The following is a 23,276-nucleotide window of genomic DNA, read 5'->3' on the forward strand; positions in this document are numbered from 1 at the left end:
AGTTCAGACGGACCTCTAATTGTTGAATCGGAGAATGTAAATGCATGTTATGAATATTCGCGACGTCGCGTGCAAGTCTCCATAATTAAACACTTGACCACTAACAGGCAATACCGTCATGTCCAAGACAAAACCCCAACGTCAAGCTCAAAACTCATCCAAGCAGTCTCATTATAACACCATCTATGATGAGACCTTTCGTTCTGTTCATTATGACAATCCCGCCATTGCCAGCATGGCTAATCATCCCAATTTAGTGGGAAAGTTGGAGCATCACGCCCCAACGACTGATGGGTCTTTTTCTATTTGCATCGCGAACGGTAGGGGAGTCTTCATCAGTCGGGTATGTTCCCAGGATATGCATCAACGTTGCCATAAGTTAATATATGCTGCAATCGCATCAGGCTCTTCTCGAATCGATACCATCGGAACATCGTCCTACTCTCGACACCACCTTTGCAGGGCAGGAAGTTGAGAGTTTTGCTGGAGTCCTGCGATCGCTTGGTACAACGCTTTTCCCGCTAATCCTCAAAAACGCCAAAACAGGGGAGAGCTTCCGCGTCGTCCTACACGCCATAGTACTTCCAAAATTATACATTCACATGTTCATTGGTGGCCAGGGCAGTCCCATTCTCCGAACAACCGCGTACACCAACGGAGTTCCAGTCCACGGGTTTTCCTTTGACGGAAGTGAGAACGCGAAAGATTTTACCATGGTGCAGGGAGTGTAAAATAAGGTAGTGAATCATCACATCCGGTATGTCCGGTTTTATCGTTCAATGATTTACAACTACGTTCACTGATGTTCATCTTGATCTAGCAATGAACCGGCGTGTAATAATTGACAACCAAGGCTTTTAAATTCTGTGTAGTTGTATTTTACGAAGATAAACTTTATAATATGAGCCAGGCTGGGGAACGCCCAACGTTCCGGGAAGGCTCCCATATATGCATGTCCGGATTTATGTCGGATTCTGGTCCAAAAAGTCAAACGTTGCGATTTTATTTCTTGTTTTGGGTGATTGACGTCAGAATTCTGATTGAAATTGGGTGAAAGTGAGTAAATTTGCCCAATTGGGAAGTCACACTCTGATGTGCATTGCCGGCTTGCTGATTTCATACCCCAACACGCGAATTTGAGGTCAAAATTGGGGACCCAGGCGGACAAGTTTATAGGGGAGCTTCCCGGTGCTTAGTATTGAATCGATTCTCTTTTATTGCTTGTGGAGGACACGAGGGCTCTGAAAGCACAACTTTTCCCGTGTTTGTAGATTTGAAAAGTGATCACGCGTCTTAGACGCGCTGATTAGATTAGATTAGACGGTCATGTTGTCATAATGTACGCTCTTAGGGGAACTTCCAGTACATCTTAAATTTTGGACATTGCGTCGGTAGCAATCATCATTGATTTTATCTCTCTTGATGGTGTGTCTCACTACGTTGATGAGTTGTGTAGCTACCAGATGAGGAGACAGCTCATGTCAGATAATAGACCAGCAGGATACATCAAATGTCAACATTGCGTAAGTTACATCTTGACAGGTATCAGAAAAAAAGTCGGTGACCAAAGCACATTTGTGAAGGGAAGAAGATGTGAACGAAATGATAAAAATGAATTGAAGTAGAATTTCGGTATGTATCCCAATGTCATTTCACGGTGAATGGGGAGCGACGCACTGCGCTATATGAGGAAGATTGGAGGGATGGAGATAACCGTGAAGCTGTTGATACACGGCTCAAAGAAAGGTACTGGTCGTGTATGAGTCCAAGTTAGAAGTAAAGACAGGATGCAGTAAGTAATGACGAGTTTCGGGCCGACTTGGACCAAACATAACTTAATGGATAAATGTTAAGAACCATTGGGTATTGGAGGAGTATTCTTTTCATCACGATGTGGAAAGGAGCGCCGCGTTGCGCTCCCAGGGGGCCTTGCGCTCTGGTATGATGGTGGTCTGTTGCTTGATTCCGGCGGAGCATAGATAGTCGTTGCATACATAGAGCTGCTTGACTGATGGTCGAGTATATCGCCGTACTGTGCTTGTAGGCGGTTCCGCGCGTATGTGTCAAGGCTTACGGGTGACTGCACCGTGTTACTGCCATAATATGCCGGATTCTTCTCAGGGAAGCGCCTAACAACGGTACCGTTGTCGTGATGGTCTGAAGTACTCGAGGCAGGTGCAACCTCGCTCATTTCAGGGTCTTGCTGCTCAGGAGGTTGCTCGAGTTGACTTGCGCGTTGGAACGGAGTAACATCTGTCATCCTACGAGGAACAACTAAAAATATTCAATCATCGTTTGACGATTGAAAAAAGAGTCGAATGAGCATACCTGATGTGTTGCTTCTGTTCAATTGCATAAATGGAGCGCCACAACTGCGTCGACGGCGCCTGAGGCATAGGAGGAAGAGCATAAAGGCAATAATCAATACAATGCCTGCAATCACACCCCCTGCAATGGCGCCCACGTTGGTAGAAGAACTACCTGTGGCATCCTCCTGAGCTGGGTTGACCGACTGAGTGGCTACATTTCCATCGGCGGCGGTTGTTACAAATTGTATGGAGGTAACCGTTTTGTCAGCGGAGCTTCCTATACCAGTTGTAGACGACGATTGAGATGTAGAAGTTCCCGTTAAATTTGTTGAGACTGAAGACGAGGAAGAAGTGGAAGAAGACTTTCGTGAGGATGCGATAGATGATATTGAAGAAGAGCTATGTCGAACAGTGGTTGTGACGACAGAAACGGAAACAGAGAGCGACGTGAGCCTCAAGGTTTGGGGTGCAACAGTCGGACTCGGAGGCGGGGCGGGTGCAACTGGCGTACTATTGAGGATAGTATCTCCTTCAACATGAAAGCGGTCAAACATCAACGGGCTGTCTGAAGACGATCCGCCGTTTGCAATGGTAATGGTATGTTGGATGTTGGCTATTTGACCTGAATCAAACCACATATCGGCATAGACGGCGCTGGGGCCAGTCTGGCGCGTTACAGTGGTTGCTTGTCCATCCAATGTGATAATTCCAATAGCGTTCGTACCACTCCCAGGTGGGACAGTGCAGTAAATCACAACACGAGAACCTGTTCGGGTACGCGTTAAGAGAGATAGACAGAGAGAAACCAAAATAACATGCCAGTGAAGCTTATAGTGGCAGACGCGCCATTTTGACTGGTGGAATGAATGGATCCTTGCCACTGTCGGGTTGACTGGGACCCTCCTGCAAACGCATCCCAAGAGCCATAGTATGCTATTTGGTTACTGGTGTCGTCGACTTCAATGATAGTCATTCAAAAGAGTGTGGTGGCGAGCGGCCGACTGTAGGTAGCTATGAGGTGAGCGTAGAGAGAGAACCTTGCCAGGGTAGGGCGGCCAGGGGCTCTCAAAGGTTTTCCCCACATATCCATCAAGTTTTGATGGTGGTGTTCTCAAAGAAAAACGTCAGCATAAGTGTGCTTACATGCAACAGACGCACATCCTGATGGTGGGAACTTCAAATAATTGAGGGATAAAGTCGCCGACTAGGTCGGAAAATCTCCTGAGGTTCCGCAACCAGGTTTCTAAAGCCAGCTCTTGTATCAAGAGGAGAGGATTACTTCCCCTCTTTGATTGACCTTGGGTTTTAGTAAGTTGGCCTCCTCTTGATACGTTAAAACTAGTTCTCGTTTTTGGTAACAATTATTTGGACACGTAGTAGGTTTTGGGTGCTGAAGAAAGAGACAGCTAGGAGGTCGCCTCCTCTTCACGGCATAGGTGCGAAGGATGATCGATGACCCCTGATGCACTCATAGGCTTCTACTGTACAAGCTTAATCCTACATAGTTGAAATGAATAAAAACGACAAGGCCTATGTTAGCCACATTGCATGTCCTAACATGGACGCGGCAAAGTAGAACGCCAAATTGACTACAACTTGAAGGCGATGAGGGATGGGAAAGTCCAACTTGGATTAAGGCGACGTAAGCTAGTGGCCAATATTTATCCTATCGTACGTCTCCCCTTCCCTCTGGACGCTTGTATCTGCCGGGATTGATACCTTTGAAAGAATCTACTTTCGTGTTCCTACGTGATGCTACCCTATCTGCACTCCCGGGAATGCTCTTCCATTCAGAGCGGAAGGAGCGCCGAAGTGGATATCGTATCATCTACCTTGTCTTACTACTTCGTGCTAACCTTCCACAGTCACGCCAACACAGCGTATGATGCTCAAACAACCACATATTTCTGAGGCATATTGCTGTCTCCCAGGCAGCTTTACTCATTCGCACTTTTAAACGCCTACCCACCCATTAGTGAGCTTGTGATTTCCTCTATGTATATATAATGTTATTTTCCATATTGTTACTATCTTTTTAACCCCTCCAGTATTAGCATTAAATTGGAAACCTCAAGTAGATGAGACGTGCTCAGAAATTACGGCTGAAATCCGCAAAGATCCTGACATGTATATAAGAGAACACCAGGCCTAGCGCCTCTTTCCGCACGACGCACAATAGGCCGTACGCTTATCAAGGAATCTTCAGGTAAGTAGGCTATATCCGTGATCCATAGGTGACCAGCACATATCATGATACGAAGCAGATTTTTAGTTAACTCGATCGGTGTGTAGTTTTGCAAGTGGTATCTTGGGTTCTAACTAAATAAGTTTAAATTAAACTAGTTGGGCGCTTCTTTTGCTAGCACTATCTTTTGGGCGCTTACAATTGTATATCGCATATACCTGTTGTCGACAGCCCTTCTTGAGATGCCACGCTTTAATGCTTAGCACATCCCAAACATCCCCTCTTTTGTCCACAACCTTTTGACCTTTTGGGACAAGCTATATTTTTGATGGCTCTGCCACCAAATTCCCACACTGCCTTGATTAGCCGACATGGTGCCTTGGCATGCGGTAAATGAAATCAAGTGACGAGCACTGCTTCAACCCTGTGCATCCAGGTACTGTTCGACAGTCCGCGACACGTCCACCATTCTCTCTTCACCACACAGTTGGCATCGTCCAACATCGTCTTGGAACAAGGTTTAAACTTCTTTGAACACCTTTTGACGCCGAAACCCTGGACCAGTGCCCGCGACGAAGAGAGAAATGTCGGAAAGTAGCCGAAGCCCAACCTCTATCTATGTGGGTGCAATCATTGCTGTGGTCGCGCTATCAACAGTTGGGATCATCCTTAGGGTTATGGCAGTCAGAAGGATGCGTGAGTATTGTGCTGTTTGGACTTATATTCCTTCACTGATGCCTTAATTCATGCTAGGAATGGCTGCACTTCAGCCTCAGAATGCGTTGGCTTCTCCCCTGGTATATCCTCAGTCATCACAAGGCCCCAGCACATTAGGAAGATTCAGCTATTATAACCCTCCCACACAGCCGCCTCGAAGTTATACGGGAAACTCTACACAGGGATGGAACAACTTTCCTGAGCCTGCTCCTCCATATCAGCCTCCTTCGTCACCTCCTTTGTCACCTCGAATAAACAGTTCTGGGTCATATCCGAGGACTAGCACTGTATTTTCTCCTCCTGAAGGACCTCCTCCGTCACAGCCTTCAGTTCCCATTATCCCTCCGAGCTTTCCTGTCCCCAATACATCCCCTCCTCGTACCCCGCAAGTTCCTCGTGCCCCACAAACTCCTAGAACCCCACAGACACCCCGTGAACCCCAAGCCCCTTCAACCCATTCGTATCCACAAGCATCTTCACATCCACCCTCGCAGGAACCTACAGTTCCTGACCCACCCCAAGAGTCATCAGTTCCTTTAACTCCCGCGGACACCGGCACTTCAGTGCATGCCATGAGTCTTATGGACCGAATGCGAGAGGTGCAAAGTCTTATGCTACAAATCCATAACCTAGAGAAAGAACCCGCCAATTCCGATAACCGAGCGAAAATTCAAGCGCTTCAGAGTCGCGTTACGGAGCTGAGCGATGTATCCGAAGCGCCACCAGTCCCAACTTCAACAACACATGTAGCCTCCGATAATCCTCCTCGACAGCCTCCACCTTATGCCCTAGACGGACGTGACGACTGATTGACTGCCTCTAGTCCCTGGATAGGCTCATGTCCGCAGATGATGTATTAATAACACTTAGGACTATGCATACCCCCTGGATTTTATGACAGCCAGACTCTTTCATGACCATCGATAGCCTTTAAGTTTCGATATTATAAATGGATCTCAGAAAACACGTGTATCCTGATGGATTTGCATCCCTAGTCTTGAACTTTGACTCTGAATTAAGGTTTTATGATGATGTCTGCCTTCTGTATTTTCCATATTGTGCGCTGCAGTTCATCCATGAACTTTCTTTCACCAGCCACCAGGTACAAGTTCGGCATTTAAAGGCCGGTTATTCGATGTCAGCGCGTGCCGAACACTGCCGAGCATTGCAAACCGTCAGTAAGGGCGCGGGTGGTCTCTTAACCCCAACATTATAATCTTTTTCTACCTCAGAACAAATGGACCCCGAGCACCAACACCCCAACGCGGAACTCCTACAAAGCGCGACGAAAGGGTTCGATTATCTGTTCTCAAACGACATCGTTTCAGCAAGACAACATTTCGAGCGTCGCGATGACCCGTTCCATCTGATGGGATTGGGAGTGTGTGCATTTCTAGAGGCAGCGCTTGGGATGGAGGTATGTATTTCTATCATACGTATGTTAGAATATGTTTTCTGAGTCCAGTTTACAGACAGGCTTAATGACTGAAGCGTCAAGATGCCTCTCTCTGTCAGAAGCAGGAGCTCGGAAACAGATGCGCGTCCCCAAACCTCGAGATATGTCCTATGAAAGCAAGTTTTCGTATGGTTTGGAATGGGAGATCTTGAATGCAGACGCGATTGTGTTACTTGGGTTGACTCACGCATTGAGGTGTGTTTTCATCTGGAATGAGGGGATGGGTTCCGTATTCATTCACCGTCAGCGAGTCGTATATGGGTTATCTTCAATGCATGTGAGTACTCGCTACTTTCAATTGAGTACGTACTCAAATTGTCCCAGGTATTCATTGAATAGGTGAGAACATATCGAAATTACCTACTCGCACCCTGACAACATCGAAGCGCCCATTCTAAATTTACCAAGTGAGTAGTTCTAATAGCTATGGGTGCATTCGATCCAAACGATTTCGCAGACTGTACAAGACCGTGTTTCCTGTTGGACTACCTCACATCCCATCTTCCCGAGGGGACATCTCCATTTCACCATCCCTACCCGCCGTGCTCAAACATAAGCCATCCATGGCGTCGCTCGCGTCGGAGTCGTCGACGACTTCTGCCAGCAGTGCAGCGACGATTCCTACACCGGCGCCCGCAATAAAGTCCAGTTTCTTTTCCAAGTGGGTCGGGGCGTCATCCACACAGTCGTTACCCATTACGTCAGGCACCGGACACACCGTTCCCGACGGCCCAGTGGAGGATTTGATCATCGCGGGGACTGCATTTGGGTTTGGGCTGTTCAATCTCGTGTTTTCTCTCTTGCCGAAGAAGATCCAAGGCGTTGTCGGATTTTTGGGGTTCAAACACGATCGCAAGTTAGCGTTACAGGCGTTATCGTTGGCCGCCTCAAAGTATGACGTGCATGGCGTATTTGCTGGGTACGTTTACATTCTATATCGACTCCTGTCTACTCATGTCGCACAGGCTAGTATTGATGACTTATCATGGGGCCGTTCTTTTGTTCTCGGGATACCAAGCAAACGAAAATAAAATTTTGGCGGAGTACAAAGATATAGTTGACAGGTTCACACAACCCCATTCGTGGAATACTCGTATTATAACTCACCTCACCGTTTCAGGATCGAGTCTCGATACCCAGAAGGTGCTTTATGGGTTCTCAATCGTGTGAGTGGGATTTTCCAGCCGAAACCAACCGCTGTTGAACAATAGCGAAAGGCCAAAATCTTGCGTATGTCATACGATCCACAAAGTGCGATCAAGGTATTGCAGGATGGGCTCAAACCGGACCGGACACATTCATTTGTACAAGCAGATATGCTGGTGAGTTTAACGCTCTTCGAATTTTCAACTCTAAAACTTGCGCACATGGAAGTTAATTTTTGAGCTCGCTTGGACGTTGCTTGGACAAAGAAGATATCAAGAAGCTAGTGACGCGTTCATGAAAATTACCGAGCTCAATTCATGGTTGGAAAAATCGAGTTCTCTCGTATGTAATAAGTATTTACTGACATACATTGCAGGAGTCATGGAACATACTATTTTATCGCGGCTGGTGAGTTTTCGCTCCACCCCCTATTTCAGCCAGCCTAATTGATGCCCATTGTAGGATGCCAGCTCGCTTTGGGAAACAAGGAAAAGGCCCAGTCCATGCTCGACGCCATTCTTGATCTCATTGAGAAAAAGAAAATTAGCGGCAAGGACCTCCCCACAGAAGTATTCATCAAGAAGAAGTGTAAATTCTCCGTGACGGATTTTTTCCTTGCTTCAGCGACTGATTGTTTGCCTTCATGTCCCTCATAGTGGCCTTCTACAAAGAAAAGCAAGCGCGCAGAGGTGGTGCGCCAGAGCACTATGTTGATTCTGTAAAAATTAATCCAGCCGAAGGTTAGCTCCCGTCTTAGATTATATTGCTACCCACTAATCCTTCATCTGTCTAGAAATTGGAATCTGTGAGTTTGTATAGTACGTTCCATGTTTGATTTGATCTCATGGAGATTTTGTTATAGTCTGGAATAACCACTCCCGCGTTGGAGAATCTATTGCTCGGGCTCACATCAACGCCTTGAAAGAACTTTCCCCACATGTTCATATAAGCAAAATAACCCTGGAAGCGTCATCACCTACCACTAACTCCCTTCGCACACCAAGATCTGCACAGTCCTCAGGGTCAAAGGTGTCTCTTGTATCTCCCGCAGACGTGGATCTCGATACGTCAGACGAACTTGCTATTCGTGCGCTCATGCTTGGGATCAACTATCGGACGATTAAGGAGTTTGAAATCTCTCGTGGATTCCTTAACGAAGCTTATGGCTACCAAAATTCCATAAAAGTAAGCACATGGGTGGGAGGCGTAGCTGCCTTTGAGCTCGCCGTGCTCGATCTGAAGGAGGCAGAGGACCGGGATAGCGCCAGCCCCGTGGTATCGTCAAGTGAACCGCCGACACCTGCCAGTGGGAATGGGGATGTACCTGCTGTTGTTGCTGACGCCGGTGCTGTAGCTGAGAAGATTGACAATCTTCGTCTGGACTCTTCTGCCGAAGGTCGCCCAAGTGTCCTTTCACCGGAAGCTAGGAAGAAGATGTGGATAGAGACGTTGAAGAGCGCTAGCACGAAGCTTGACCTTGCTTTAAATCTTGCTGGGAGTTCGATTGATCTTTCATCGCGTTTAGACAGTCGTATTGCGATGCTACGAGACGAAATTGCGGCGAAGACCGCTATCATAGGCGTTAGCATATGACGTTCGGGATACGCATAAGACTTATATCGGTTATAATGTGCTTGCTTGACTAATGTGCCTGATGCTAGATGCGATTAATTGTAACCCCCATTGGACCTGGATAGTTCAACGTATCATACAGTAGGTATCTGGAGATACCAAGTGATTGATTCATGATGTATTCGTAGCTAAAAAACATTACATATCTAAGAATCGTTAATGACTTCATCCTAAGTCTGGACTGGAGATCTGCAACCAAATGACGTTGCGGCACCCGCCTGCGCGAAAGTGGCCTTGATTGCTTTACCTGCACCCCACATACCCAAACAAGCCATGGCCAGCCCCCCTAATGCAATGATTAAGTTAAACAACTTGAACAGGACATGTCCACTGAACAAGCCCTATAAAGTAAACAATTAGTTATTTCTGGTGCTCGGTGCATATATGTACTACCAGAACTTACTCGTTTCCAGCGGGACCAGTCTTTCCAGGTGTCCTTCCTTCCTGCGGCACCATTGCCGGGAACGAAAGCTTTATCCTCGACCATAGCGTCGGTGATCACGTCGTACCCAAGACGGAGAAGTGGTGGGAAACTGTATGTAAATTGCATAATAGCGATGGCGGCAATTAGACCTGTAATAGTCTGCACTTGGGGAATGGCAGATCCGACGATGAAGGCTGGAACGAAAATATGCAGTTAGTTCGAAGGCATATATCTGTAGATTGCAAATTGATCCTACCCAGAACCCAGTAGATGCAGACCAAGACTAGTGTGCTTCATTTTAGCATCATTTCCAACAGTATATAATTAAACTGGCGACTCACTCGTCCAGATTACACGACCTTTGGGGGTCATAAGTCTAGGTCCTTTGAACCAATCCTCAATAATATTGATATATACAACCTCTGTACGGCACTTCAGTGCCTAACTTGCTAGAAGAGAGGGGGGACACATACTGATACCAATATTTCCGTACAATCCAGCTGCGATAATGCCACTTATGAGAGCCAACACATTTCCTGCCAACGAGGGTTGAATTCTGGATTCTCAAAGAAAATAGTATAAGTTTATATACCCAATGTCTGCCAAGAGTGCTTGCTGACTCCTTGGAATGCCAGAGGGAGAGAGAACTGTCCTTGGAAAGCCTATGATCGTAATGGGGGTATGTTAGCGTAACGTTCGAGAGTGAAGTTGAGTTGGAGACATAGGCTCACGTATACGTATGCTCCATACATGACATAAGCGACAAAAATCAAAGACTGGGCTAAAACCATTCCTTTCCAGAAGTCCATTGGACGGCGCATCTCAGCCATCTGTGTTCGTAATTAATTGAGCCTTTGACGTTCGTATAAGCAACCACAACAATTACCATTTCGGGGAAAATCATAGCTCCTCCATAGGCAAAAACCTTTATAATATAAAGACTTAGTTATTAGTAAATATGGGGTACGTTATTTGATGACTTGCCATGTTCATGATACCATTGACCTGACGTGAGTATGTTAGTCATACACTAGCAAAGAGGCAGCGATGAACCCTTGCTAACCTTGTCGAATAATGGAATTGATGTGAACTTGGCAGTTTGAACGGGCAGTGTTGGATCAACACCCAATGACGTAGCGGCAGCCCCAACGTTGGGGGGACTGTGAGCCACGAAACCCATAGAAGTAAAAATGATAAGCAAATTGATCCTAAAAAAGGAGTACAATTTGTGTAAATTATTTAACAGATCACTAGGTATTCTGTTTTGACTCACCAAACGGCACTGTTAGCTAGCCATCCGTAGTTCTGAAATAAAATAATATAAGTGGCCTTTTACAAAGTCAGGGGATTCAATTCACCTTCAGAGTACGAATTTGGCCAATAACTATTCCGACAATAATCCATATGACGATGCACACGGAAAAACATAGCTGTTGTAATAAACAAACTTAGTTGTCTGACAACAGCAACGTTGCAAAAAGGACGGACCACATACCTTAAAATTAGCTACTTGGGACAGTGCTTGACCGTTAGAAAGACAAATGGTAGCAACCTATTGTGCGAAATGTGCATGGGTTACTGATGATCGAGAACGAGATATCTTAAACACAGCACATACGTTGACTAGAAGTTGAACACTTTGCAAAACATTACAAATATGACGAGCCGTTCTTCCGAAAATACGCTCGGCGATGTCCGCATATGTCTTCAGAGGATACCGAACGGAGTCGAGACGCACGAACAGCCTCCAGAGAATCAGACCAGTGTAGAGGGCCATAGCTCCCACTTCGCGAACGCAAGTCAGAATACCCATCACGATTGTCTAATTTTAGTTGTTTACGTACTAACGAAGTAGAGGATCAGACCTGAGTTATACCTGTTAGATTGATAATATGATGAGATAAAGGAACCGTGGACGCACCTGGGACCCAACCCACTTGGGATATGGCGAAAGGCGCGTTGAATGGTCCAAGAATGTCGGTAGTAATCAAGTAAAAGATCGACAGCCACGATGCCAAACGCAGCGCACGAGAAGCCCTAGCAGTCTCCTCTTGCTCCGGGGTCATGGGGGGCGGCGAAGCAGAGGAGACATCTACATTGACATTCCTGCCTTTGTAGTCGGACAGTTTGTAGAACCATCCTTTCTCTCCTTCAGATCTCGATGGCCGGTCGCCTTCTTCCTCCAATCTCTGTATGGCGGCGTAGTAGAGATATTCCTCGAACACCACGTCCTTCGATGAAGAGGATCGCGTGGATACTGAATCACGCTCTCCCTTTTCATTGGGATGGGTGATAAGTTCGGTCATCGCGACATTGGCAGGAGATGCCGCCATGGTTGCACCTGAAGGAAGGATGTGAGAAAAAGGTATAGCTCGGCGGAGCACGACTTTATACGAGGGGCATACACCTAATAGAATGTATTCTTACTGCTAGGCATGTGGAAAGATGTTGCTATGAATAGCATAGTTTATTCTTACATACCCCCAAACCCACATCCGTGATTTTTTGATGATGGAGCCCCTGATGTCTATCTTTCCTAGCTCTACCTCTCACGTATTGGAACCTTTTTCCATAAGTAGATAAGGAAAAACGCAAACCCTCAGCAACGACGCCCCCGACGTCAAAGGAAAATGAGTGGATCAAGTTACATTATTCAAATTCGAAAAATCATTCTATTTATAGTTCTCGTAAAATCATTGCAAAAGTGATTTCAGTCATACTAACTGCGCAATCTCATGGACAACTATAGATTGCTTGTTCAACATCAATGCATTCGGCGAAGGGATTCAGTTTCAAATTAAGGAGCACTATTTATACATTTGTGCCATATTGTATCAAGAAGAAGCTGTATCCGGGTCCAAAATCGTGGAAAAAATACCTTGGAACAATCTAGAAATAAGCGTGTGTCTAAGAAAGTAAGTTTATGTATCTCTATAAGTGTCTGGCTCCTGAATATGTAATTAATAGGCGTCTAATTGCGAAGGAGTGATATCTTCTAATAAAGACCAGCTTTCCGCACAAATACGAAACTTTGAAGCAACTCCTCATGTCACTGGTACCTCACTCAGGGCGCCATATATCTATTGACATCTTCTTCCGGAGAGAGACTAGACAGGGCTCTCGTCGTAACTTTGTGTCTACCACCGCAAAGCCTGTTTGATTGTCACCGGAGAAAGCAAGCTGGCCCAGGAAGCACCAACGCAGAGACAGGAAAGCCTGGGAGTATTGATTGGCAAACGTTAGCATACAATCTGCATGCCACCGTTCCCAGGCCTGTTCTCGCATCTGTGCCTGTTGTGATATGCCTGTCTCGTAGTCGACGTTGTGCCCTTCATAAAGTAAATTTTCAGGCGATGTCAGATATGCGGCGATATCAACGCCAACGGGTAATGCTTTGCTTGCGTAGTAGTCGATGCGTGGGGAGAGAACGTGAGGATTCGGCGTGATATAGGTGTCTTGAGAAAATGCAAGGGTTTCAATACCGGTGAGCGGTTTGAGATATTTTAAGATATCGTGGTGGCGAATTACCCATGTGCTCCGGAAGCCTTGGTTACCGGCCGATAGCCAAAGTTGTTTGAGGGTGGTTATGGAGGAAATGGTTTGTAACGATTGTTGAGATATGTCTATATCGTCAAACACGAGCCTGAGAGAGGTAAGGGCGCCAAAATATTGATTTAGAATGGGGAGAAGTCGTAGGTCCATATCCGTGGGAGGGATAGGATGGGCTATATGGACAGTTTCCAAATGATCGTTGTGTTCAAGGAAGGTTAGGAGGTCCTGATAGAGGCAGTCACTCCATGCATCGTGAATGGCTGAAAAATGTTGGAGTGTAGGAAGGCTTCCACACGTGCGCAGAAACGCTCTATTGGCAGGGCTGGCGGTATCGACCGACAAGGAGTCAATACATGTTTTATTCCCGAAAAGGTGATACAGTGCGTCTTCGCTATGAAGGAGGACAGAGTCCAACACCAAAGACCTTAGTCTGGGGAAGGAGGGTAAATGTCTCGTAAAGGTGTCGTTATAGCGTGTCTGACGCCCCTTCCATATTAACTGTCGTAGGTGTGGTGAAAATGCACGGAGGAGATGTTCGGTAAGCAACACGTTTCCTTGGCTGCTGTCACCGTCGGACCAGTCAATATCCAAACTCAGAGTTTCGAGGGGGCATGGTGTCGAAATAAGCGGGAGAGTCGTTGATAATGACTTCACCACAGCCCCGCGTATACGCAGATGTTGGACAGAGCTAGTACGCATGCATTCTAAGATTGTGTCGGCGGTAAAAGAGGGGCCATCCCAATTCAGAATAGAAAGATTAGGAAGGAACAGGGAGGTGCCTGTGTGACACGGAGGGCGTCCTAGGCTCGGTACTGCGCTATCTTTTCCCCAAGGCGGTGGAATGACATTCAGCCTGCGCACACATTGTCCATGGCTGAATGCATAAGCTCCAGGAGCTTGTATACGAGCTTCTATTTGCAATGTCCTGTACTGGCTCAGTGCGGCGAGTTTGTAGCAGTCTCGGTCGACTAATGCAAGCGCCTTGAGGTCTTTTATCGACAGGTATTTAGTGACGTGACCAAATAACTCGACAGGCAACTTGAATAGGGGGAACGCAGACGAGGCGATATGTCCTTGGTGAACGCGATCAAATGTAAGGGGAACAGTGTCAAACATTTGTCGGTATTTCGAGTCTGTTGCGAAATGTGGGACTGTCGAATCGAAGAAAAATGCGGGATGTGTGCTCATGGCGGAAGCGATCGAGGAAAAGTAAATTCGGATGCATCGTTTTTAAACTTTGGGCCGTTTAGGGTTGTCTACGATTTGGAAAAAATCATTGTTCGAATTGGCCTCGTGGGCGCCACCGTTTACGACAAGGAGAGTGTTGCGTCAAACTGAGGACGCCAGACGAGACACGAGACATTTTACAGGTAGAAAAACAATGTCGCACCTTCAATCCAGACTACCCTGGGCATCGATCAAGGCTGCTTGAATCATAATCCACGTTGAATATGCTCTTCATAGGTTTTCGTCAAGGGACTGATTTATTGCACGGTAGACTAAAATGATACTACGTACCAATTGTCTTTCGGGACTCTAGAATGCCGCCATTTATCCCCAGGGTCCAAAGCAGAGATGACACGAGGTATAATGACAGCTATGCAGACGCGATATTGGCTCTCATTTAATGGCGGTATGAAATATTTCCAAATTATGTGAATACAACCGACACCAACTGTTCAGAGTAGTCTATAAAAATTGGATCAAGTCGACGCGAAAAAGTAAAAGAAAAAGAATGGTGTGATTACTATGGGGTTGTTCGGTTTGGACGTTGATTCGGTTTCTCAAGATCCCGTGCTCCGTTCGTCCTAAAACTTGGTGAGGCAACATCACACCGATGTGTGTGAGAAATGATTGTTTGATGGCCTAACCGACGGCCGATAACTTGCAAACAAGATAACGAGGCTTCACCGACTCCGGAGCGTGAAACGAGGCGTCTGCTGAGATGGGGCGGAGGAAGGCTTCTCGATAACTAAAAAGAATAGAAATGTTGCTCCGAGTTACTTGTTCTTCAGCGCTCCGCCATTATATAACACCCCTTCTAAAATATTTAGCTACCGGTAAAAACATTGGTTGTATTGCCGAAAACCCGAATAGCGGAGGAAAGATCGACAAGACGAAAATTTAGGGGCTTCTTTCAAAGCTTCACACATTACCATGATGGAAACACCCCGTTCATATACGATCGCTGTCCTTCCTGGAGATGGAATAGGCACTGAAGTCATGCCTCCAGCTCTACGGTGCTTAGAATCGGCTGCAAAAGTGTTTGGGTTCAAGTTGATATTTCAACACTATACATGGGCATCGTGCACCTACTATCTTCAGCACGGAAAAATGCTTCCAGACGATTGGAAAGAGCTGTTACAGGCATGCGATGCTATATATTTTGGAGCAGGTATGCAGTACGAGTTTTCGATCGTTGTTGAGATGATATGACCATGCAATAGTCGGTGACCCTTCTACGGTGCCAGACCACATTTCATTGTGGGGAAGCTTGCTTTTGTTCAGACGGGAATTTGACCAGTATATCAACCTGAGACCATGTCGTCTTATTCCTGGAGTAAAATCCCCCTTAGCTAATCGAGACAATAAGCCTATTGACTTTGTCACCGTTCGGGAGAACACCGAGGGCGAGTACAGCTCTATTGGAGGAAGGATCTTCGAGGGTACCGACCGTGAGACCGTCATCCAAAACACGGTGTTTACCAGGACCGGTGTGGACCGAGTCGTACGATACGCTTTTGAACTGGCACGCAGTAGGCCTGCTAAAAAGCTTACCTCTGCAACAAAATCAAATGGGATATCGATCACAATGCCTTACTGGGACGAGCGGGTCGAGGCAATAGGAAAGGAATACCCGGATGTTACGGTAGAGAAATATCATATTGACATCCTCTGTGCCCACTTCGTCCAGCGTCCTCATACCTTTGATGTCGTTGTTGGATCCAACCTTTTCGGAGATATTTTATCAGATCTTGGGCCTGCATGTACTGGAACCATCGGGATCGCACCCTCAGCAAACTTAAACCCCGCAGCCAAACGAGGAGATAAAAATTGGATGCCAAGTTTGTTCGAGCCCGTGCATGGAAGTGCCCCTGATATCGCAGGAAAAGGAATCGCCAACCCAATTGGCATGATCTGGGCAGGACAAATGATGCTCGAGCACCTCGGAGAGAAGGATGCAGCCAATGCGGTAATGAGGGCAATTGAAGTAGTTCTCAGTGGAGCCAAGGAAGCGCAGCTCAGAGGAGAACAAGACGTCCTGACACCGGATATGCATGGGAAGGGAACAACTGAAGGACTTGGGAGTGCCATTGAAAGAGAGATTCTCAAGTCAGCAAAGAACTAAATTCAGTAACTAGCACTCGAAATTCTATTAACAAATATGTTCATGCTGAAAATATCATTTTGACTTTTGAACTGGAATGGGTTTCTCTGCCATGGCACAGAGACGGAATATATGTCTAGCAGCGGCACCACTATCTTCGCTAACATAGTCGACGACAGCAGTGTCTACAGAAAAATACAAAATTTCGATCAGCTTCCACTCGACAGAATACAGTCCAAGCAGAAAATATTTACGGAGTGTACTGCGGTTATCAAATAGTACAATTGTTTTAGGCTTCCACTTGACTCTGGCTTGGAAATCATGACCAGTAATGATGTGCTGGAGAAGGAAGTCGAGGAGAACTTTCGCTTCCGCGTCCTTGAGTCCATGAATTCTTGTGATGAATTCTCCATTTACAAACAAGCATTTTTCACCTGTGACTGGGTGGATACGAACAAGAGGGTGGACATTGTCAACAGGATCTTTCCGGACAAGTCCCCCCGCCCGTCGTGTATGAGCGATCATGTTACTCGAGGAGTGAGTGGCAAATAAACCATCCAAAAATGACCGTAAGACCGGAGAGATAAGCCTAGTTACATGAATGAGAATATATCAAGACAAATGGATTATTAACTTACTTGTATGCTGCCGCCGTATCCGCAAATACAGTATCACCGCCTACTTCCGGGCCCTGGAGTAAACCAAGCATTACATATCCAGGAGGCTGGCGCTCGTAGCTAACGTCTTGATGCCATAGCGTCGTTGTTGACTTCCTCTCTAAAAAGTTTGTGATCTCCTCCACATTTCCACTCCGGTGAATAATGTGGAAACCCGGAAATCCAGGTATCGTTCCCGAAACAGGCTGATAGTTTGGTTTTCCAAAATATTTCATGAATTCTTGTTGGAATGCGGGTCCGTCGTCGATCATATCCTGATCTGGAAATGCAACTACCTTTCTTTGCGATATGAGCAATGCTAGCTCGTCTTTTCCGGCATCAGACAGCTTGTTCAGCTGCACCCCGTGGACTATACTACCGAATCCTGGTTGTATGTGTGTAATCTGGGCCGACGGCGACAGAAGATTAGGCATAGACGGATTTTTGGCTCTTAGGGCAGGGTCGTGAAATTCGAAAGGCGGTAACGGATCGAACCAGATAGGATCCCATGAAGGCATATACTGGGGATAGTTTGTGGTCCTGTTGGTTTCTTCAGTAAGCCCGATGTAAGGGACATTGATATCGTAGACAATGAAATCGTCTGTTCGAGATTCGTGGCCATCGTTCTCAATGGGTGGTTCGGATTCCGGAGACATATTGTTAGGAGGCATAGTACAGCATGAGTGATGGAACAACATTGAATTTATACTTTCAATTTTCTTTGCGCAGCTGGCTTGAGGTCAATATACGTGCGGTAATTTCATTATGATTTAGTTCTTCAAGGAGATAATCGTATTATCGCTAGGTCGGCAAGCAGGCGTGTACTAACTGGAACCATACCAATATATTACAATCTCCTACCTGTGAATTTTCGCGTCCTGGAGAAGCCAAAAAACAGATATCAATTCTGTTTATAGGCATTTGAAACACCGAGCTCTCCACATTTGAGCGCCTATCATTACATCACAGCACAAGAATCGATATCATACCTCAAAGCGTGACATATCTCACTAATCATCCTACATTACGTGAAGGAAATGGTTGACACGTTGTGTTGAAAAATCATCCTTTTGTTCCTTCATCAGAACCGGGAACTTCCAGATGCCAAGCAGAGTAAGTGTCAAGTACCAAGTGTTCATTGTGACTGCTGACAGTATTTCACTATAAGAAATCGCTCTTCTTTGTTGCCAACCACCACAGTTCTCATCCTCAATAACAACATGAGCAGAAAATACAATATTTTTATTATAGGTAAATGGTCATCATTCCAATTACTTCACGACTGAATCAATGATTCAGGGGCAAACAGGGGTATAGGTTATGAACTGGCCACGAGGCTTCTTGACAGAGGGCATAAGGTCTACGGAAGCTATCGCCCACAGTCTCGGAGTGACCCTTCTACTGCAGAGGCAAGTACTTACAATGACTTTGTATGCAATCTCCCTGACAATAGGACAGCTTCAACGACGAGGCGTGCTAACCACTGAAGTAGATTTTATTGATGAGGCATCGATCAACAACGCCTCAAAGATCTTCGATAACGAGGACGTTGATATTTTGATCAACTCTGCCGGTATTTATTTTTGCTACACTCAATTAGTGGGGCTTTCTGAGATTGTCGTTGATTCAAAGGAATATACAATATGTGGGATGATAAGGCCTTTAATGAACTCTCGGCAGACGATATCCTTAATCATTTCAAAGTAAACACTCTTGTGAGTCGTATAAATTTTCGATGCTATTCCAACCTTATGCACAAATAAAAAGGGTCCGTTCCTCTCTTCAAAGTATTTCCTTCCCTACCTCTCTCGGTCTGCTCAGGGAAAGATCATAAACATATCGTCGGATTTTGCAAGCATTGCCGGTATTTATGTTTTCCATCTTTAACATGACATGCTAATGTTATATATGTAGATAACATCGGAGGAAATGCCTGCTACAGAATTTCTAAATGCGCCCTCAATCAATTAACAAAAAATATTGCAATGGACTGTCAGAAAACTGCCCCGAACGTTATAGCACTCGCTATTCATCCTGGATATGTTCCAACAAAGATGACCAATTATGTTGGAGAAGATGATATGGATGTGTGCATGAGTTCGTTGGTGAATATCATTGAGACGTTTGGCACTCCCGAGGCATCCCTCAATCTGCCAAATGGAGGATACGTAAGGTGGAATGGTGATATAATGGACTATTAGAGCAGTTCTATAGGCTTCTAACATTTGTTTTCACCACACCTTCGGTCTACCCTCCTTCGCGTGGTTCGATTCCCTTTACAATTAGAATATGGGCTTTAATGTGTTATATGCACATATCCATATGAATGCATTCAGTCAGACCATCACACCGACTGACTAGTGAACCGAACGTCTGGTTGATTATAGTACTCAAAATTAATATTTGGTCTCTACATATCCATCTTCTACGTAACAACCACTAGGTATGCGGGCGAGTAACTGCGTGATTATGTGTGACGACTGAACGTTGAACACTTCATGGCACACTTCACTGCAGAACTAATCTGACTTTAAGGTTTAAAGTCAGATTAGGCTCAGATCAATATTTATTTATTAAACTTATCACAATATTATTGTTAATAATGATTTGTTTGTCATCGCTGTGGCTCGCCGAAGCCGACATCAGCCTCCCGCTAATCACCACAACGACAACGTCAGCGACGCCGTCGACGCCGTCGACGACCTAGGCTGAAAAATGACCATCCCCTCCCTCACCGTCACCAACTTAAAGAAGGCAAAAAACGTCGTTATCGGGAATCCTCTGGCCAAAGTACAGCTTGTGAGAGACACCCATTTTATATCGACGTGAGTGGACTGGATGTTCATTTCTATGAATCTTACAGCTGTCTTCAGGCTCATTGACTGTTTGAATGCTCCATATTCTTCTGAGAAATCCACAAATGATGCTTTGCGGATCGAGGCAGCACATATAATCGCATCGTTATCATACGGTATGCAGCGAACTAAAGGAAGTGGTCTGTATTCATGATTGATATATTACAGGTTCTGAAGAAGCGCTTGGAACACTTTTGAGGGCCAACGCTCACCATGCCTTTGTCTATGCTATCTCATACTTCACACCATCCGAGCCTCTTTCTGTACGAGCAGCGTTTTCACGAGCTCTTCGAACGCTTGCAGCTTCAATCGCTGATGTCGTCGGACCGTCAATGTGGGGTTTAAGGCCAGACAGATCTATGATACGCAATGAAGCGCGGCATGCACTCGAATATCTTTTTCAGGTACGGTTCATGCTATTATCTATACGCATTCACTCTCACATACGCAGACCGAAACACTAGACATTTATCTACCATTGTTGCTCCCCCCCTCTCCTTCCATCCCCGCCGCGTACGCTGTCTCGACATCTATTGCACAGATGTTATCGACTACCATTCGCTCTGATGTGAATCGTCGTGCAGTGACAGAGTGGCTCCCTCCTGCCGAGCGACAGCGCGAGGTAAAGTCCCGCCGCGGGTGGGAAAAAACCGCTTTATCAGCGAGCCACACATCGCCATGGGTGGCAAGACAGCTTATAGCACTGCTTGGAGAGTACCGGCGAGAATACGACTGTAAGCTAGTAGAGGCCTGTTTGTCCGCGTTGGCCGCTCTTGCCAAAGAAAACCCAATTATAGCCACTTTTCTAACCAAACCTTTGGTTGGTGAGTAGTATTAACGATTAGTGTGCTTATACTAATAATTTGTCCATAAAGACGCTCCTCCCCTTGAAACTATTCTAAAATTCACCAAATCCCGAACAGTGGATGTCCAGCTGGCTGCTTGTATATGTATCACCCATATTTTGCGAGCTCTTCCCCCCTCTCCCTCTTCAATTCCACCGCCGCATTCTATGACCTCTCCCACCTCCGCAACGACATCCCACAGTCTTGCACACACTCCTGCTCCCCATAAACCATCTCTTGAAGAAGATTGTAAACGCACTGTGATCAACGTCGTCAATGGGATGATTTCCTCTCCACCCTCAACCGACTCTCACAAAAGCCAGACGAAAGCCTGTTATATTTTGCGTGAGCTAAATTACACCCACCAATTATGGCTAATCTAATCAGCTCCTATCAGACCATTTGGTGTCAGATAATGATACCTTTTGTCATGACGCTTCTAAAAGAGGATGCCTTGACAACTTGGGCGAGTTAGTTCGTTCGATCAATCCTACAGAATCAGATCCAAATGAGTGGGAAGAAGGAGAGCCAGAGAGCTTGGCCGCCTTGCGAGAGGCTGCCCTTATAGCACTCGCATCATTGGCATTATCCTCGGACGACATCCGGAGAAGAATAACGGACGAACTTAGTCTTCTGCCCTGCATATCGCGAGCTTTGCGTGCAAAGAGACACACGGGAACCCGCTACGCTGCATGCCAGTGTGTAAGAGCTATATCACGTGCGGTTTCGGTCCTGCGGACGAGTATAGTCGACAGCGGCCTCGGAATGGATGTACTGCGAATTGTACTTGGTCAAGACCTTGGGGATCGCTATGGAGGTAGTAGTTCAAACCCTGGAACCGTGGGGAACGCTACTGGTAAAGCTAAAGAAGGGGGGACAAAAAAATCCAAAGACGAAAGTTCGTCTATGGATACATCAGTTACAGGCACACGCGATGGATTGGGCGAAGATCGTCGAGTGCTCGGCGCTGCACTCTCTGCCGTTTGCAACATTGTCAACGACTTTTCCCCGCTGAGACCCGTATGTTATTTTCGTCTCACTGTTGTGCTATACTTATAATTTTCTGTTCAGATTTACCTGGAGGAGAAATTGATGCCACGCTTGGTTTACATTCTCAGAGAATCAGGCGATCCACCCCTCAGACTTAATGCCCTATGGGCTGTTAAAAATCTGGTGAAGAAAACTAGCACTGAAACAAAGAGGGATATTATGAGCCATATCGGCTGGACACAGCTTTCCGAGTCAGTTGTACAATTGGATATAGTGTACTGTCCACACGGTACTAAATTTATTTTTTCCAGTTTCCTCAGCGACGCAGATGAAGATATACAGGAACAAGGTTTCTACACCCTTCGGAACCTTGCAGAAAATGAAGAGGGTATTGCCATGATCTTTAGAGAGCTCGGCCCTCAGGTCCTTGAGAAGATTGTCGCTGGACTGCGATCCTCTTGCACAGACGTTGTTCTCCAAGCTGCTTTCGCGATCGCCAATTTAGCAAACGGATCACACGATCAACAGGACATGATTCTTCGATTCCCTGGGATGCTCACCTCCCTACAATCATGCTTAGCAGAATCCACATCTGACATAAGACGTCCTGCCGTCTCTTGTATTTTGACCCTTGCACAGAGTAACCCAAGAAGGCGGAAAGAAATGATGGACGCTGGGATCATCAGCACTCTTAGACGGCTATGCGAATGGTCAGGCCATAGTACCCATGGACTCGGACATGGTCACAACCACCCTCCTGCCATCGGTGTCAGTCTTAGTCCAACTTCGGGAGGAGCTGGACATTGGGGTGGCCGCAGCCCACTAAGATCCCCGCCTAGTCATGCTCCAGTGCCAGTCACTGGCGTATATGGTAGCTGGGGTGGCAGCGGATCTATGCATCATCATTCCCATTCACTGGCCCATCATGTCCCCGCCAGCGGACGAATTCAGCCCTACGGACATACCAGTCATCACAGCTGGTCATCTCCTATGGCACTCGAGGACGATCGGGATGTCATTCAGAGGGCACGGACGGCTCTAGAATGGTTGGAACGCGGTGAGACGTACCTCACATGATTCCTGTGCTCTGTTGTTCCTAGATTTGGCATTGGTTTGATATGTCGGTTCTTGTAGGTTATTTTGTATCGAATCTGGGGATGTACTCTTCTATTAAATTACAG

At 46.2% G+C, this 23,276-nt stretch overlaps 10 protein-coding genes across 10 annotated transcripts; 6 read left to right on the plus strand and 4 right to left on the minus strand.

Annotated features, from left to right (window-relative positions):
• Positions 1-118: 118 nt before the first annotated feature.
• JR316_0004086 (uncharacterized protein) lies at positions 119-731 on the plus strand (the record flags this gene model as incomplete). Its single annotated transcript, XM_047889855.1, has 2 exons — positions 119-343; positions 405-731. 2 exons carry the CDS (start codon positions 119-121, stop codon positions 729-731), a joined length of 552 nt encoding a protein of 183 aa, XP_047752229.1.
• A 1,118-nt stretch (positions 732-1,849) lies between these two features.
• On the minus strand, positions 1,850-3,236 carry JR316_0004087 (uncharacterized protein; the record flags this gene model as incomplete). Its single annotated transcript, XM_047889856.1, has 3 exons — positions 1,850-2,274; positions 2,329-3,075; positions 3,152-3,236. The coding sequence occupies 3 exons, from the start codon at positions 3,234-3,236 to the stop codon at positions 1,850-1,852; spliced, it is 1,257 nt and encodes a 418-aa protein (XP_047752230.1).
• A 1,842-nt stretch (positions 3,237-5,078) lies between these two features.
• JR316_0004088 (uncharacterized protein) lies at positions 5,079-6,020 on the plus strand (the record flags this gene model as incomplete). The annotated part of the gene is made up of 2 exons (XM_047889857.1): positions 5,079-5,190; positions 5,248-6,020. 2 exons carry the CDS (start codon positions 5,079-5,081, stop codon positions 6,018-6,020), a joined length of 885 nt encoding a protein of 294 aa, XP_047752231.1.
• Positions 6,021-6,448: 428 nt separating this feature from the next.
• Positions 6,449-9,406, plus strand: JR316_0004089 (Inclusion body clearance protein IML2; the record flags this gene model as incomplete). The annotated part of the gene is made up of 11 exons (XM_047889858.1): positions 6,449-6,628; positions 6,684-6,862; positions 7,125-7,586; positions 7,633-7,731; positions 7,788-7,833; positions 7,885-7,989; positions 8,042-8,133; positions 8,190-8,221; positions 8,276-8,401; positions 8,470-8,553; positions 8,676-9,406. The coding sequence occupies 11 exons, from the start codon at positions 6,449-6,451 to the stop codon at positions 9,404-9,406; spliced, it is 2,136 nt and encodes a 711-aa protein (XP_047752232.1).
• A 209-nt stretch (positions 9,407-9,615) lies between these two features.
• On the minus strand, positions 9,616-12,306 carry JR316_0004090 (N amino acid transport system protein; the record flags this gene model as incomplete). Its single annotated transcript, XM_047889859.1, has 16 exons — positions 9,616-9,786; positions 9,849-10,063; positions 10,126-10,152; positions 10,211-10,291; positions 10,343-10,405; positions 10,462-10,531; positions 10,601-10,699; positions 10,756-10,794; positions 10,933-11,077; positions 11,143-11,174; positions 11,228-11,299; positions 11,365-11,421; positions 11,488-11,654; positions 11,714-11,734; positions 11,791-12,210; positions 12,297-12,306. The coding sequence occupies 16 exons, from the start codon at positions 12,304-12,306 to the stop codon at positions 9,616-9,618; spliced, it is 1,689 nt and encodes a 562-aa protein (XP_047752233.1).
• A 623-nt stretch (positions 12,307-12,929) lies between these two features.
• Positions 12,930-14,609, minus strand: JR316_0004091 (uncharacterized protein; the record flags this gene model as incomplete). The annotated part of the gene is made up of 1 exon (XM_047889860.1): positions 12,930-14,609. One exon carries the CDS (start codon positions 14,607-14,609, stop codon positions 12,930-12,932), a length of 1,680 nt encoding a protein of 559 aa, XP_047752234.1.
• Positions 14,610-15,578: 969 nt separating this feature from the next.
• Positions 15,579-16,770, plus strand: JR316_0004092 (D-malate dehydrogenase [decarboxylating]; the record flags this gene model as incomplete). The annotated part of the gene is made up of 2 exons (XM_047889861.1): positions 15,579-15,816; positions 15,869-16,770. 2 exons carry the CDS (start codon positions 15,579-15,581, stop codon positions 16,768-16,770), a joined length of 1,140 nt encoding a protein of 379 aa, XP_047752235.1.
• A 54-nt stretch (positions 16,771-16,824) lies between these two features.
• On the minus strand, positions 16,825-18,076 carry JR316_0004093 (Alpha-ketoglutarate-dependent sulfonate dioxygenase; the record flags this gene model as incomplete). Its single annotated transcript, XM_047889862.1, has 3 exons — positions 16,825-16,934; positions 17,004-17,338; positions 17,388-18,076. The coding sequence occupies 3 exons, from the start codon at positions 18,074-18,076 to the stop codon at positions 16,825-16,827; spliced, it is 1,134 nt and encodes a 377-aa protein (XP_047752236.1).
• A 751-nt stretch (positions 18,077-18,827) lies between these two features.
• On the plus strand, positions 18,828-19,606 carry JR316_0004094 (C-factor; the record flags this gene model as incomplete). The annotated part of the gene is made up of 4 exons (XM_047889863.1): positions 18,828-18,978; positions 19,038-19,120; positions 19,173-19,269; positions 19,320-19,606. The coding sequence occupies 4 exons, from the start codon at positions 18,828-18,830 to the stop codon at positions 19,604-19,606; spliced, it is 618 nt and encodes a 205-aa protein (XP_047752237.1).
• Positions 19,607-20,120: 514 nt separating this feature from the next.
• JR316_0004095 (Armadillo repeat-containing protein 8) lies at positions 20,121-23,172 on the plus strand (the record flags this gene model as incomplete). Its single annotated transcript, XM_047889864.1, has 8 exons — positions 20,121-20,230; positions 20,279-20,376; positions 20,429-20,664; positions 20,712-21,084; positions 21,136-21,450; positions 21,503-22,125; positions 22,177-22,346; positions 22,407-23,172. The coding sequence occupies 8 exons, from the start codon at positions 20,121-20,123 to the stop codon at positions 23,170-23,172; spliced, it is 2,691 nt and encodes an 896-aa protein (XP_047752238.1).
• Positions 23,173-23,276: the final 104 nt, after the last annotated feature.

Source organism: Psilocybe cubensis, chromosome 3 (genome assembly GCF_017499595.1).
Source record: "Psilocybe cubensis strain MGC-MH-2018 chromosome 3, whole genome shotgun sequence".
Lineage (NCBI taxonomy): Eukaryota > Fungi > Basidiomycota > Agaricomycetes > Agaricales > Agrocybaceae > Psilocybe > Psilocybe cubensis.